Source organism: Labeo rohita, chromosome 10, assembly GCF_022985175.1.
Source record: "Labeo rohita strain BAU-BD-2019 chromosome 10, IGBB_LRoh.1.0, whole genome shotgun sequence".
Taxonomy (NCBI): domain Eukaryota; kingdom Metazoa; phylum Chordata; class Actinopteri; order Cypriniformes; family Cyprinidae; genus Labeo; species Labeo rohita.
The window spans coordinates 27,409,900-27,424,737 of record NC_066878.1 but is presented as its reverse complement, the minus strand read 5'-3'; the positions used below and the strand labels follow the sequence as shown (position 1 = coordinate 27,424,737).

At 31.4% G+C, this 14,838-nt stretch overlaps 1 protein-coding gene across 5 annotated transcripts; it reads right to left on the bottom strand.

Annotated features, from left to right (window-relative positions):
• On the bottom strand, window positions 1-13,548 carry LOC127172284 (spindlin-Z). Of its 5 annotated transcripts, XM_051121528.1 has the most exons (7): window positions 13,397-13,548; window positions 8,821-8,905; window positions 7,244-7,574; window positions 7,099-7,147; window positions 5,017-5,270; window positions 2,817-3,050; window positions 1-1,152 (listed from the first exon to the last, which is right to left on the bottom strand). In XM_051121528.1, the coding sequence occupies exons 3-7, from the start codon at window positions 7,293-7,295 to the stop codon at window positions 953-955; spliced, it is 789 nt and encodes a 262-aa protein (XP_050977485.1). In that variant the 5' UTR covers window positions 7,296-7,574; window positions 8,821-8,905; window positions 13,397-13,548; the 3' UTR covers window positions 1-952. The 5 variants fall into 5 exon arrangements, with proteins under 5 accessions (XP_050977485.1, XP_050977484.1, XP_050977489.1 ...); XM_051121527.1 differs by lacking the exon at window positions 8,821-8,905; XM_051121532.1 differs by lacking the exons at window positions 8,821-8,905; window positions 13,397-13,548 and adding an exon at window positions 10,518-13,178.
• Between the last annotated feature and the right edge of the window lie 1,290 nt (window positions 13,549-14,838).

Genomic DNA, 14,838 nt, shown 5'->3' with positions numbered 1-14,838 from the left:
TGTTAAGTCACAAGAAACCCATTAATCTACACCATAACAATAACAACAACCCAATATTGCAATTATGATACAATTAGTGGGCATTTTGTACATTTTATGACGTGAAACAAACGTTAAATCCAAATATGAAATGCAAAACGTTTCTTTCATTCACTGAAAAACAGGAGCAAAACAACTCTTTAAATTTAGTGCTTAAGATAATAAAAGCTGCATTAGCGTTTACTCGTGGTGATGATACATATATATATATTTTTTATATATATATATATATATATATATAATAAAAAGTAAAAAACAAAATACATAAAAACAAGACGGTGGGGTTTCACGCCACAAATGCCTACATTTCATTGACAGCGGAGCTCGTGTGCGCAATTCTGGCGAGAACCAGAAGACGGAGGGATAAAACAAGAAACATCTGGCAACCGACTCAAAGACACAAGGGACAGAAAGATGTCTTATTTACAGACATTTTCTCCCGCCCTCCACCTCCTGGCACTTTTACGAGGTTTGGGACGTCCCGAACGCTCCCCATCCTTCACGGGCCACCGCGTCTGAAAGGATAAACGCCTCGTGTGCTCGCCTCAGGATCGGCGCACGCCGCTAGCTTGAATTTCGACCCAAGACGCAGCTGTAACAGTCCAACGGATGAACACTTTAACGTCCCAGAACGGCCAGACGGGTTTTTTTTCCGAACCGACAGGAATGGGAAATGCTCGAGACGAACCTCTGAAATATGAAGCTACGTGTATGTCGGGGGATGTGATGTCCGTTCATCCTACAACGATAAGAGACACTTGACTAGCGGTAATCCACCGAAATATCCAGCGTTCCATTTCCAAGAGATGTTACGAGAAATGTTCCGAGAGAACTTTTGGCAAAAAACGTTTGTGTGGATCACATGGTTTACGCGAAACTCCTCCCCCTCTCCTCGTCCCGCGTCGTCGCCGCCTTACGACGTTTTCACCAGGTCATAGACGTAAATGTGAAAGTCGTCATCAAACTTGATGAAGTAGACGGAGGGTTTGGCTTCCACCTGATGGATAACCATGCCAGTTCGTTTAGAGCCGTCCTCTTTGGCGTATTCCACCTGCTTCCCCACCAGGCTGTCCACCACCTCTCCGGGTTCGCGCTCCGCCGGGGGCGAGTCGTCTGAAGCGCACATGAACGATCATTAATACAGATAGAAATTACTCTTTAAGTAATAAATAAAGTGCATCATTTAACTACACACTGAAAATTCTATACTTAATAATCACAGAAAATAAATAATTATAAAAGTAAATATAAATAAATAAAACAAATAACAATTTTAAATAAAATTTATGTAATAGAATATAATTGAATTTTTTTTTTAAAAACGTTTATAACTTTTTATAACTTTTTAATTTCACAATTCTGTCTTTTTTTCTTACAGTTCTACAAAAAAAAAAAAAAAAAAAAAAAAGCCGAAATAGGTAAATATAAATGCTTTTTCTAAATTTCTAAATAAATTGATTTTTTCCCCCCAAAAGAAAAGATAAAAAGTTGCAATTATCATCCTTTGGTGGAAACAAGCTTCCATAACATTAAACAGAATTCACAAAAACAAAAGAAAAAAAAATTAAAAACTAATTATTTTGATATAAACGAGTAATTCTAAGAGGAAAAGTCACAAGTCACAATTACATAATAATAATAATAATAATAATAATAATAATAATAATATGTATAATATGTATAATAATGTGTGTGTATTTATTTATTTTTTTAAATTTAGTAAAAATTGTAAGATTAAAGTCACAATTGCACATAATAATAATAATAAAACAAACTACAATAAACATTATTTAATTGTACATTATACATACATTATATTATATTATATATATATATATATATATATATATATATATATATATATATATATATATATATATATATATATATATATATATATATATATATGTATATACATATATACATATATATATACATATATATATACACACATATACATATACATATACATATATACATATACATACACACACACACACACACACACACACACATATATATATATATACACATATACATATACATATATACATATATACACACACACACACACACACACACACACACATATATATATATATATATATATATATATATATATATATATTATATAATGAATATTTACAATATCTACAATTAATAATTAATAATTAAAGTATAATTAAGTTAAATATTATTAACTGCAAATATCACAATTATACAAGTTATTTTTTACATAATATAATACTATTATTAATTATATTATAATACAAACATTGAGCATATAAAAGTTTGGGGTTTGGAGGTTTATTTTTTTTTTAGTTCTTGAAGGAAGTCTCTTCTGCTCACCAACGCTGCATTTATTTGATTAAAAATACAGTAAAATCAGTAAAAATTTAAAATACTATTACAATTTAAAGTAACTGTCTTCTATGTGAATATCTGTTAAAGTGTAATTTCTGTGATCAAAACTGAATTTTCAGCATCATTACTCCAGTCTTCGGTCTCACATGATCCTTCAGAAATCATCATAACATGCTGATTTGCTGCTCAACAAACATTTCTGATTATCAATGTTGAAAACAGTTGTGCTGTCCAATATTTTTGTAGAAACTGTGATACATTTTTCAGCATTCAGAGATGAATGGAAAGTTCCATAAGCTAAGAACTTCAGAAATGTCTTTACTGTCACTTTTGATCAATTTAATGCATTTTACAAAAAAAAAAAAGCCATTAAAAAATTATAAAAACCCAAGGCAAGCTCTAAAGACACTCACTAGAGTCTGGCATGATCCTCAGATCTCCGTCTTTGTAGTCATCAAGCAGCTGATACATGTAGAGTACGGGGTCTTTCTCATATGTGATGTAGAACCACGTGTTCATGATTGGCGCCCGGGCCAGAACCATTCCCCTCCACTCGTTCTTAGTGCCGTCCTCCGTCTCGAACATGTGCTCCACGGCTTTGCCTATCATAGTGTCGGCCAAGTGAGCGTCGCTGATGCGCGTCGAGGCTGAAAGACATACGAGAAAACAGTAGTGTGAATGGCAGGACCGGAAACAGTCTGGGACCAATAATTCACTCAAAATACAAGACACATGTTTATAGCTGTGCATGAACATAAGTCATGCTGTAAAAGTCCACATGTAAAAGTCATCAGATGTCAGAGATGCTTCAGACATATTGAGCTTTAGGCCTTACTTGGAGAGAATCCAGCTTACACTGCAGCTTTAATTAAACACTACAATACATTTAACTGAACATTAAATCCAACAACATTTCAAGAAAAGTTAGTTTGATGGTGAAGTTAAATGATAGAGGTTTTATTTGCTTGTGTTTGAGAAGAATATTATAAAAGTGCAACATTTAAAAACATTAACATAATTTTGTATAACTCATATTCAAACATTCAGCCCTAAAATAGCAGAAAAAATGTTTTACCTAATATTGAACTGTAAAAAATGATAATTAAATGTATACATTAAAAACAATACTTCATCTAATATTTAACTTCAGAAATTATAATTATTAAATGAATAAATGTTCTATTTATAAGCGACATAAATGCAACATTTAAAAAATATCAATACCTAAATTTACACATTCAGTCCTAAAACACAAGCAGGAAAGTTATGCTGTACCAAATATTCAACTCTGAAAATTACTTACGCTCTTAAACGTTATACATAATAATACATAATATAATATTTAACACTGAAAATAATAATTAAATATTATTCATATTTTAATAATTCCTATATTTTAATTTATATGATATTTTAACAATTTATAGTATACTTTAATTATATTTTAATAATTAAAATATAATGGTAAATTCAAATATTAACTAAATCATATTTGCATTCAGCTCTAAAGCAAGCAAAAGTATGCTTCACTATGGAATATTTAACTCTATAAAATAAAATGACTAAATTAATAAATGTTACAACTGTTATTAGTAATATTCCTGCAACATTAAATAAAAAAAATAAATAATTACATTCATATTCACACATTCAGTCCTAAAAAAGGTAAAGAATGTACAAGTAAATTAATTTCCTAATATTTAAGGAATATTTAAAGAACTTTTAAAATTATTCCATGCATATAGGTTATATTTATCATTAGCAATATGAATGCAACATTTAAAAAACATATATAATAATTAAATTCAATAACACATTCAGCCATAAAACTCAAGCAAAAAAAAAAAAATAAATAAATATTAAATTCAATATTAAATTCAATATTTACAAATATGAATCATAAACATAATAATAATAATAATAATAATAATAAATTAATAAGAATAATAAAAATTATATATTAGGTGAAGAATATTTTTAACTTGCTTGTAACTGAGGAAAATGTTTATTATAATCAATATTTTTTAAAATATTACTATAATTTAAATTCACACATTCAGCCGTAAAACACAAGACAAAAATTACGCTTCACCTAATATTTAACTCTGAACAGGTATATTTGTAGAAATAGCTAAAAATACATTGTATGGGTCAAAATCATCGATTTTTCTTTTATGCCAAAAATGATTAGGATATTAAGTAAAGATCATGTTCCATGAAGATATTTTGTACATTTCCTAGCGTAAATATATCAAAACTTAATTTCTGATTAGTAATATGCATTGACAAGAACTTCAACTGGACAGCTTTAAAAGTGATTTTATCAATATTTAGATTTTTTTTCCCCACATAAATAGTTGTGTATCGGCCAAAATTTTGTCCTATCCTAACAAACCATAAACCATGTATAAATCTTAATTTAAAAAATGGACCCTTATGACTGGTTTTGTGGTCCAGGGTCACACATAACAATGAAATAAAATACCTTTTCTGCTCATCGCTGCCCAACTCCATTAATAGTCACTAATAATGCAACTCAATTAAACTGGTTTGCACTCTTCTCTCCATGTCTGCTGTCATAAACAGGTCAATGAAATGAAGTAAAGCAGGTACCGAGTCTGTCTGGCAGGACCTCGAGTCCCTGCACCCTCTCGTCTTTGTGCAGCTCCAGGCCGTAGACGCAGTCAAAGCCGTCGTATTTGATCAGGTAGAGCGAGGGGTTGACGGGCACCTGGTCTAAAACGGTGCCTTTCCACTGCGACGCCGCGCCGCTGCCCTCTTTCCAGATGTGCTGGATACGACAGCCCACGATGTTCCTCCGCGGCTGAGCCACTGCTTTGGTGGGGCCTACGCTGCTTTTGTGTTTCCTGTCAGATGATCACATGTCGTTATAACATTTACATTCACCAGATGAGGAATTCTGAGCCCGTTTCAAGGTGAAAAGCGTCATTTCAACAACAACAACAACAACAACACTTGATTTATTTGGTATCGGTTTGGATCTCATCCTAAACACAGAGAAAATATTTTAACATTAAGAATAAAAAAAATAAAAAACACTATTATAAAAACATACAGCTTTAATATTTAATCAATTTTATGCTTCAACTAATATTTAACATTGTAAATTAATAATTATAACTACTAAATTCAAATATTTAATTAAAATCAACTAAAATTAAAATATTTATCATAATCAATATAAGGTTAACATTTAAAAAAATATATAATAATAATAATAATAATAATATAGTATAAAAAAAATACATATTTACAAATTCAGCACTAAAACAAGCAAATAAAATAAAATCAATGACATTTAAAAAATATAATATAGTGATAACAGTTCATGCTAAAGAGTTCAATATTAATACACAATCAAATAAAATAACAAAAAAAAAACTTCACCTAACATTTAACTCTGTGATAAATTAATACATTTAGATATTTATTATGATCAATATTAACTAAACATTTAAAAAGAATATTTATAGATTCAGCTATAAAACAAGCAAAAGTATGTTTTGACTGATATTTAACTCTAAAAATGAATATCATTAAATACAGAAATATTTATTTCAGGATGAACTAAACATTTTAAAAATATAAATATATTATAATAATTAAATATATCATATTCAAGTGCACAATTAAATGCAAAAATATATTTCACCTAAAATATAAATGATTAAAAAAAATAAAATTAAGATTTGTAATTTATGATAAATATGGAACATTTTAAAAATGTTAACATAATAACAAATGTAACTACAAACATGTTTTACCTAATATTTAACTCTGGCAATTATAATTATTAAATACATAAATATTTATTACAATCAGTATGAACTAAAAACATTTTAAAATATATTATATTATAATGACTTCATTCATATTTGCATGTTCTAATTTACCTGGTAATTACATTCAGAAATGTTATATTTATTATGATCAATATAAACAGAACATTTTTTATAATAATAATAATAATAATAATTTGTAATATAATAATAGAATATAATAGAACAGAATATTATAATAATTAATTTCATAATCACACATTAAGCTCTTAAACAACACACACAAAAAAATCGTAATTATTAAATGCATAAATATTTACTATAATTTAGAGCTGCACAATTAATCAAATTTCTAATCGTGATTACAATTACAGATGCCACAATTATGTAATAGTTCAAAGGCACAATTACAAAAAAAAATAAAAAATTGAAAAATCCACTTATATTATTCTGCTTGCTTAAGATGTGGGTGTGCATGTGTTTTGTTTTTTTTCATAATTTTAATTTTTTAATTTTTATTTCTTTTGTATTTAAAGAAGAAACTATAAATAAAAAGGTGGCATGCAGTGCTTCAAACAATGGCATAAAGCTATTCAAAACATCATTAAACGTATATTGTTACATTATATTATGTATATTATGTATATTATGATTTTTGTCATAATCGTGCAGCCCTACTATGATTGCTATGAGTTTAGCATTTAAAAAAAAAAATATTACTAATAATATAATTCACACATTCAGCACTAAAACACAATTAATTAATTACTTAATTAAATTCATTGCTATATTATGATCTATACAAGCATAACATTTTAAATATTTATAATATAATATAAAATAACAATTAAGATTCACAAATTCAGCCCTAAAACACAATCAAAAGAAAACTTACTTATGAGAGTTCTTTTTCTTCATCATATTTGCAGAGACACCAGCATGCCCTTCAATCACAGACACAGCAAACACGGTTAATATTAAAAAGACATTCAGACGATGATCTTCAGAAGGCTCATCAGAAATCAAAGAGGCGCTCTAACCTGCATCAGCTCTGGATCTCTGGGCCGCGTTCTTCCCGAATGGGGTCTTCATTCATCTGTGTGTGGGGGAGCAGCCCGGCTGCCGCACTAGGGTGAAAATATCGTCTACCCTTTCTGATTAGTGAAAGAGTATCAGGGGAGAAAGGGATTCAACCGAAAGGGGGCAGTCAAAATAAAAGAAAAAACGCTGGCATGTAACGTGCTCGCCCGATGCCCGTCTGACGCTGTGGAATGACTGGTGCTCAGGAGCGAGCGGGCGGGACGGGTCGCCCTCTCAGGGCCCGCGCAGATGGGTACTGATCCAGACCTCCTTCAGAAGGGCTTCAGCAACCTAAAAAATACAAGGATACTGGGTTAAACGTTTAGAACATTTAATTTAATTTTAATTAGCTAGTGAATGGGAGTGAAGAAGCTCCACGCTAATGAGCCACAAGAGCCAAATTACATGTGATTTACAGTTGAGGAGAACAAACTTTGTGTAGTTAGTGAAATATATTACAGTACTTAAAAAGTTGAACCCTAATATGTAAACATTAGGGATGTGACGATATCCTTGCAAAACATTTTGCCGTGTTTACATTGGAGCTGCACGATTAATCCTTAAAACATCCAGATCTCGAGTCAAACACCTACGTGATCTTATTCTTGAATGACAACGATTTAGCTGTGTCTATTACGACTGTATCACATCGCGAGTGTCAGAGGAGCGTGAGAAGCACGTTTTGTCGCTGCCCATGTTAATGAATCAGAGGGTCGGGGTACATGTGAACGCAGAAAGAGCAACACATTATAATCATTATTTCTGTGTTACAGACATTTAAATAATAGAAGTACTGGGACAAAAATTTATAGTTTGGGTATAAACACTTACTGTCTTACAGCAGCGATTAAAACCAAAGTATCCTAACACTTGTATGTATAGCAACGCTTATCCTCTTCCGCCAGGAGGTGGCGACAACCGCACGTTTAAAAAAAAACAAAAAACAGTATGAATCATTGAATCATTCATTCAGGAGATTTCAATAGTCAAATAAATCTTAATGACGTGAGACACTGACTCCTCCATTGAAAGTTTTTTTTTTCATTTTGTTTCAATGAATATATGTTTTTAAAAGTCTTTAGCAATGAACAGTTTGTCAGAACCACTAGTAAATTACATTATTTTGTTTCGTTTTCTAATCTTTTTTCTCCAGAATCGTGAGAGAATCACGGTCTCCAATTTATTAAAAACAACTGGGATTCTCAATTTATCCAGCATCGTGAAGCTCTTGTTTAAATGTTGTTTATTACTGCATATAATTCATTAAAATGGAAGTTTAATTTCATAAAGAATAAAATGCACCTACATTTTTTTTTTTTGCATTTTGTCTTTTCCAGTTGAATAAAAGACTATTTCCCCTATATATTTCATCATTGAGGATTTCTTAAGAAAAGTTTAAAAATCTTGTCTCGTCTCATTCTTGTGAACCCGTCTCGTGTCTCATCTTGTATCGTGGGATAAGTGTCTCATCACACCCCTAGTAAACATTAAAAGGACAGTTGACAAAAAAATTAAATTTCTGTCATTATTTACTCACCCTCTAGTCTTTGCAAACTTTGTATGAATTTCTTTCTAGTAGCTACCATCAGCTGTTTGGTTCCAAACATTCTTCAGAATATCATCTTTTCAAAAGAAGAAATAAACTCATTAGAACAACTTGAAGGTGAGTAAATTATGACCACTGTCATTTTTGGGTGAACTGTCCCTTTAAGGCAAAGTCATTGTTTTTTTTTTTGTTTTTTTTTTTCATGCACTGGTCAATTTTGAGATAGATCTAATCTGGCTTTTATAATATGCTGTTTCAGAAAACATCCAAAAAAAAAAAAAAACAAAAAAAAAACACCACATTTAAGTGTTTATTTTATTGCATTTCGTCAATTTGAGTCTGTACATTTCAATGTGTATCTTTAAGGGACACTTTCTCAAAATGAGTTTACAATTACATACATCAAAATGTACAGTTTTATTTATATCTATATTGTGAAGGTTTTTACCGAGGGGTTTGTTAATATATCACTAATTGATTTTATTATTGCACTTTATATATTTGCGTCTGTAGATTTCAATTACAATATCTTTAAGTGACCTTTTCTAAAAATGAGTTATCTCCACTTCAGTAGTACTTAAACCAAATTGTACAGTTTTATTCATATCTATATTCTAAAGGTTTTTAATGAGGGCTTTATTAATATATCATTCACCTGATTTTATTTTTACATTTTATATATTTGCGTTTACAGAGTTCAATTACAATACATATATTGAGGGGTCTTTTTTTTAAATCTCTACTTCAGTAGTACTTATATGAGCCAAATTTTACAGTTTTATTCATATCTATATTCTAAAGGTTTTTACTGAGGGGTTTGTTAATAAATCATTGCCTGATTTTATTATTGCACTTCATCTATTTGTGTCTGTAGCTTTCAATTACAATACATCTTTAAGGGACATCTTCTAAAAATTAGTTTTTATCTTCACTTCAGTAGTACTTACATAAACCAAATTTTAGAGTTATATTCATATCTATATTCTAAAGGTTTTTACTGAGGGGTTTGTTAAATCACTGCCTGATTTTATTATTGCACTTTATCTATTTGCGTCTGTAGTTTTCAATTACAATATATCTTTAAGGGACATCTTCTAAAAATGATTTTATATCTCCACTTCAGCAGTGCGTACATACCAAATTTTACATTTTATATTCATATCTACATTCTAAACATTTTTACAGAGAGGTTTGTTCATTTGTCATTCGCCTGGTTTTATACAGCATTTTATTTCTAAAAACATAGTGGAAGTTTACTGTTGACAGTATTTTCTGAATTATAGAGTAATGATAAGAGAAATCCAAAATCCCTTTTGTAAAAGCCTTTAACTCTGATATGTCAACAAAATTAAATATAGGATTTTGAACCTGGCTTTATCCATTGTTCAGATTCAAAACAGTGCAAAATCAAATATATAACTTAAACACTAGTAACAACAAAAAAAAAAAGTTTGCAATTCTAAATGTAATCAACTGGTAATATGTAATAGCTAAATGTTTTACCCTATTCAACTGTTGTGTCTTGCCTTACACGTTTAAAAAAAAACTATTAAACACTTTAATTAGCCAACAAATGGGAGTGAAGAACCTCCACGCTAATAAGCCCCAAGAGTCAAATTACATGCAGTTTTTCAAAGCGCTTTGTAGTTGAGGAGAACAAACTTCATGAAGGATGTTGGTAAACTAACCATTTTATTTCCCATTGACTTCCAATGTATTCTTTGTCCACATAATGGAAGCCAACTGTAACATATCAACATTCTTCAAACTATCTTTTTTTATGCTCCACAGAACAAAGAAAGTCATTCAGTTTTGGAACAACGTAAAGGTGAGTAAACAATAACAGAATGTTCTTTTTTGGATGAACTATTACTTTAAGTGAAAACTATTTTAAACAATAATGTAATACTTGAAAAGGTGAAATGTAAAAAAAATAGGCTCAAATGTGAAATTCAACCCCATGTGAAGGCTTATGCTTTGCAAATCGGCATTCATTAAAAATTGCACCCATCTGATGTCCCAATACTCAAAATACCAAAGAAAGCAAAGCAGATGAGCCATGACATGAGACTTGCATTATTCAGGAAGCCAAGCAGACACTGTTATACAACACAACAGGAGTACACTACAAGCGCAGGGAGCTCGGGGCTTCCTTACAACCACGTCAGCTGGCCAGACGATGGCAAACTCATTTATTCTACCAGACCGTCCAACTGAATCAAAACCATAACATGTTTTATAAAACAGTCCATTGCACTTGAACACAACCTAGTGCAATCCAACTGCAATATATTTTAAAAACGTGTAAAATGCACAAAAATACACCCGAAAATGCACTTACTGCTATTTTCCAACACAGCTGGACTCAAATAATACTGCTTTTATTTTCAACTTTACAGTCTGTAACTGTCACGATAACAACGAGCAAGACATTAACTCAAGGTCAGTCCTCCTTTTTTAAGGCATCCTGCCATGTTACTTTTAGATAAAGATGGTGAGATGATGCCAATGTTTTTAAATCACTTGACCTGAGCATTTGTAATGTCCTCAAGCACCTTTCAAACAAACTCTCATTTCAGTTTCTACTATTTTTTCCTCATATTGGGTGAATCTCATGAAAACAACATTCAAAGACACATTTTTCCTCAACACAGAAGAATTTTTAGAATTTATTTTTTCTAAAAAAAAAACATAAATAAAGATTTATGCACAGAAGTCTATTTTTGTTAGTATTTTCAATGGTGGTTCTTGCTAGGTTCCTACTCTAAATTACAGTATTTTTGCTTAATTACACTGATTTGCAACAATGCAACATCAATTTAATCAGTTACAGGCAACACAAACACCATCGTAATGCACAAATTCTTTATAGGTTCTTTGGAGAAACAGCTTAACTGCAATGAAAACCATGTCAAATCGCAAAAAAATATTCAATATTTTCTTTAAGCAAAATACAGTTTCTAATTTTGTATGGTGAAACTAGACCCAGACATGTTCTTGACAGGTTTGGCCTAGACTTTTCCCAGGCAAATATATATTTGGCTGAAGTTAACTATATTTTACATAAACCTACACACATGACAATGGATCTCCAACTCTGTCAAAATCTTGGCTGTAACTGAACTCGATGGTGTTGCATTAAAAACCCGCACATGGATGATGGAGCAATTCTGTCTATGCATTTTCCAGCGTATGAGAATCTAATATATTTTGGCTGTAGAGGCAAAAGTACTGAGCTGTATCAAATGTTGGCCAGTGGCTGCTATAATGACAGCGTCTGACAATGCTGAATGCAATTAAAGCGAGGGAATTTACAGCTCAATGATGCAGAAAAATGGTGTTATTGAACAGTATTCATAACATGGGACTGACCAAGTGAAAGGATACAGAAGGAAAACGATAGTTTCAGAGCAGTATGCTTATGCAAAGTGAGAAATATAAATAAAAGCATACATGCACACACATGCATTACGTTTCGGTTCATTTGGAGTGGTTGGTCCACAGAAACAGTGCAATTCAGATGCTAAATAAAGGCTTAAATCAAACCCACCGCAGTGGCTGTTTCTCTGCTGTAATCTCTCCTTTACAAGCCTAATTGATCAATTAATCCTCCAGAGGTGCCCTACAAAACTCTTCAGCAGACTGTCATGAAATACAAATGAACCGCCGCCCCCTTGCAAACAAACCCCCAGAATGATTCATGTCATTGTTCCTCATGGAAATTCAGCAGACTTTTCTCAATGCAACCTGATCATTGAGCATCAGATGAGACTAATGAATTCAAGACCTTACATTTCAAATTGGCCAGAACCTTCAACAATGCAGTGAGATCAGTTGGCCAGATTGGGTTTCAGTGCTGCCATTAACAGGCAAAATGACAAGCAGCACTGCAAGTTGTCTAGTTACAGTGAAAACGACCAAATATACACACTTGCATGTGTGCAAAAGCATCCTTTTTGAGGTAAAAAAGGCATTACGGAGAGATAGCAGCTAAATGGAGGACTAAAGAAAGCACTACATAGCACACAGAGCCTATCTGGTCATTTAACAATCAAAATAAAAGAGAAAAGCACAATAAAGGCGCGTTTTGTGAACACAAAAATCGCTATTTGTCATTAGAAACATTCAAATCTGTCTGGCTAACTGACACAATCTCGCTAGCTCTCTTCATTAAACGCTTTACATTCACCACCAACGCAGCCAGGTATCTTATTCCAAATGCTACGACTCCACACAAATCACCCAAGAGGTAAACAGAGGCATAAACGAGCGTTAAATGCTAAAAGTGTGTGACTAAACGCAGTGCAATAGCTCATAGCTCGACGCAGCTCAACGGCTCCAGCCGCCATTTTGGCTCAAGCTCTTATTTACAATCCCGCAGCAGAAACAAAGGAAGCACAAGAAACACATTTTCAACAGAAACGTCTGGATCAAGCGTCCCCACAGCTCGCCCCAAAAGCCCCTTCACTCCCTCCACTGCAGCCCTGAGCTCAATCTTGTCGCATTTCGCTTTTTTATTCAAGTGCAACGCGTAAATGTGGCATTTGTGGCATGGATGCTCGCTTACCCCGGGTTTATTTTAGAAATTCACGCATATTGCGGCATACAAAATATTTCCACTCCAGCTCTGCCTCACTGTGTGTTCAATGAGCAGCGTTTGATGAGCGCAGGCGGCCCCGAATGCGGCCGAGCTCTTGCCCTCCCCTCCCCCGCTGCCAAATAATGCTCCGCCGCGGGACGACGCTGGCGCTGCAAGCGGAGCCTTCCTGCCAAATAGTGCGCCGTCGACCGTTTGCCATCGGCTTTCTTCGGCCGCTTTCGGAGCGGCTGGGCGAGGATGTCTGCGCATGCGCAAGCACTGCGACAGGAGTTGGGAGACATGACTGTCCCCCTCAAAAACCCACTGACAATAGACAATAAAGTCTGTAATTTGATGGGCTGGACGGTGCTATACTTTATATGAAAATGAGTTTACGAATAGCCTACACACTGTTTTATATAGCATGAAGTGCTGTGCAGTTTTTTTTTTTTTACTAGAACACTGTAAACAATAAATATGATCATAAATTCACTGGGAATAGGTAAATATGATGTGCCGTTCTGAAATATTACTTAAAAATGTGTTTATTAAGATTTCAAGTAAGTTAACAGGATGCACTGCATCTTTACTTTTGATTATTTTATGAAAATGTGTCAGACATTGTAAATTATAAGATAAATACAGTGAGATGTTGAATGTCTGATTTAGTTATTTTTCTACAATAATTAAAATATAAACTATAATTGTTTTTTATACATATAATATTTATATTTGGAATAAATTGTCATAAAATTAGTAATGTAATACGTATAGTTGATATTTATTTTATATTTGTTTTAGATTTATAGACATTGCACTCTATCAAGCCTTTCTAGAGCAAGTATTCAAGTATTTCTAAAACATTAAAAACATATAAATATAAAAAAATACAAATGTATTTTATATATATTTGGGACTGACTGTATAAGGTTTGCAGAAAAATGTGTAATACAATATAATAACTACAGTACATATTTATAATATAGATTTAATTTTTTTTTTAAATTTTCAGAAAATATCTTATATATATATATATATATATATATATATATATATATATATATACATATAATAAATAAATAATATAACAATATAATAATTACAATTTATATTTTAATAATATTTTTAATTTTCACAAAAATGTCATATATATATATTATTTTTTTCGAATTTTCAGAAAAATGTCTTAATGTGTATATATATATATATATACATAAATAATTACAGTATATATTCATTTTTTTTAACTTTCAGAAAAAGTCTTTATATATATAATAGTATATATTGATAATATATATTTTTCTCATTTTTAGAAATGTTTTTATTTATATACATAAAATAATACAACAGTACAACATAATACAACATAATTACAGTATATAATTATAATAATATATTATTTTCTCATTTTCAGAATATATATATATATA

Bases quoted from the DNA above. Each gene is read 5' to 3' on its own strand.
- LOC127172284 (XM_051121528.1), bottom strand. From the start codon at position 7,295: ATGAAGACCCCATTCGGGAAGAACGCGGCCCAGAGATCCAGAGCTGAT. The intron at 3,051-5,016 runs GTACCTGCTTTA...TATGTCTTTCAG, and splicing joins GGTCCTGCCAGACAGACTCG to CCTCGACGCGCATCAGCGAC. The intron at 1,153-2,816 runs GTGAGTGTCTTT...TGTGCGCTTCAG, and splicing joins GAGGATCATGCCAGACTCTA to ACGACTCGCCCCCGGCGGAG.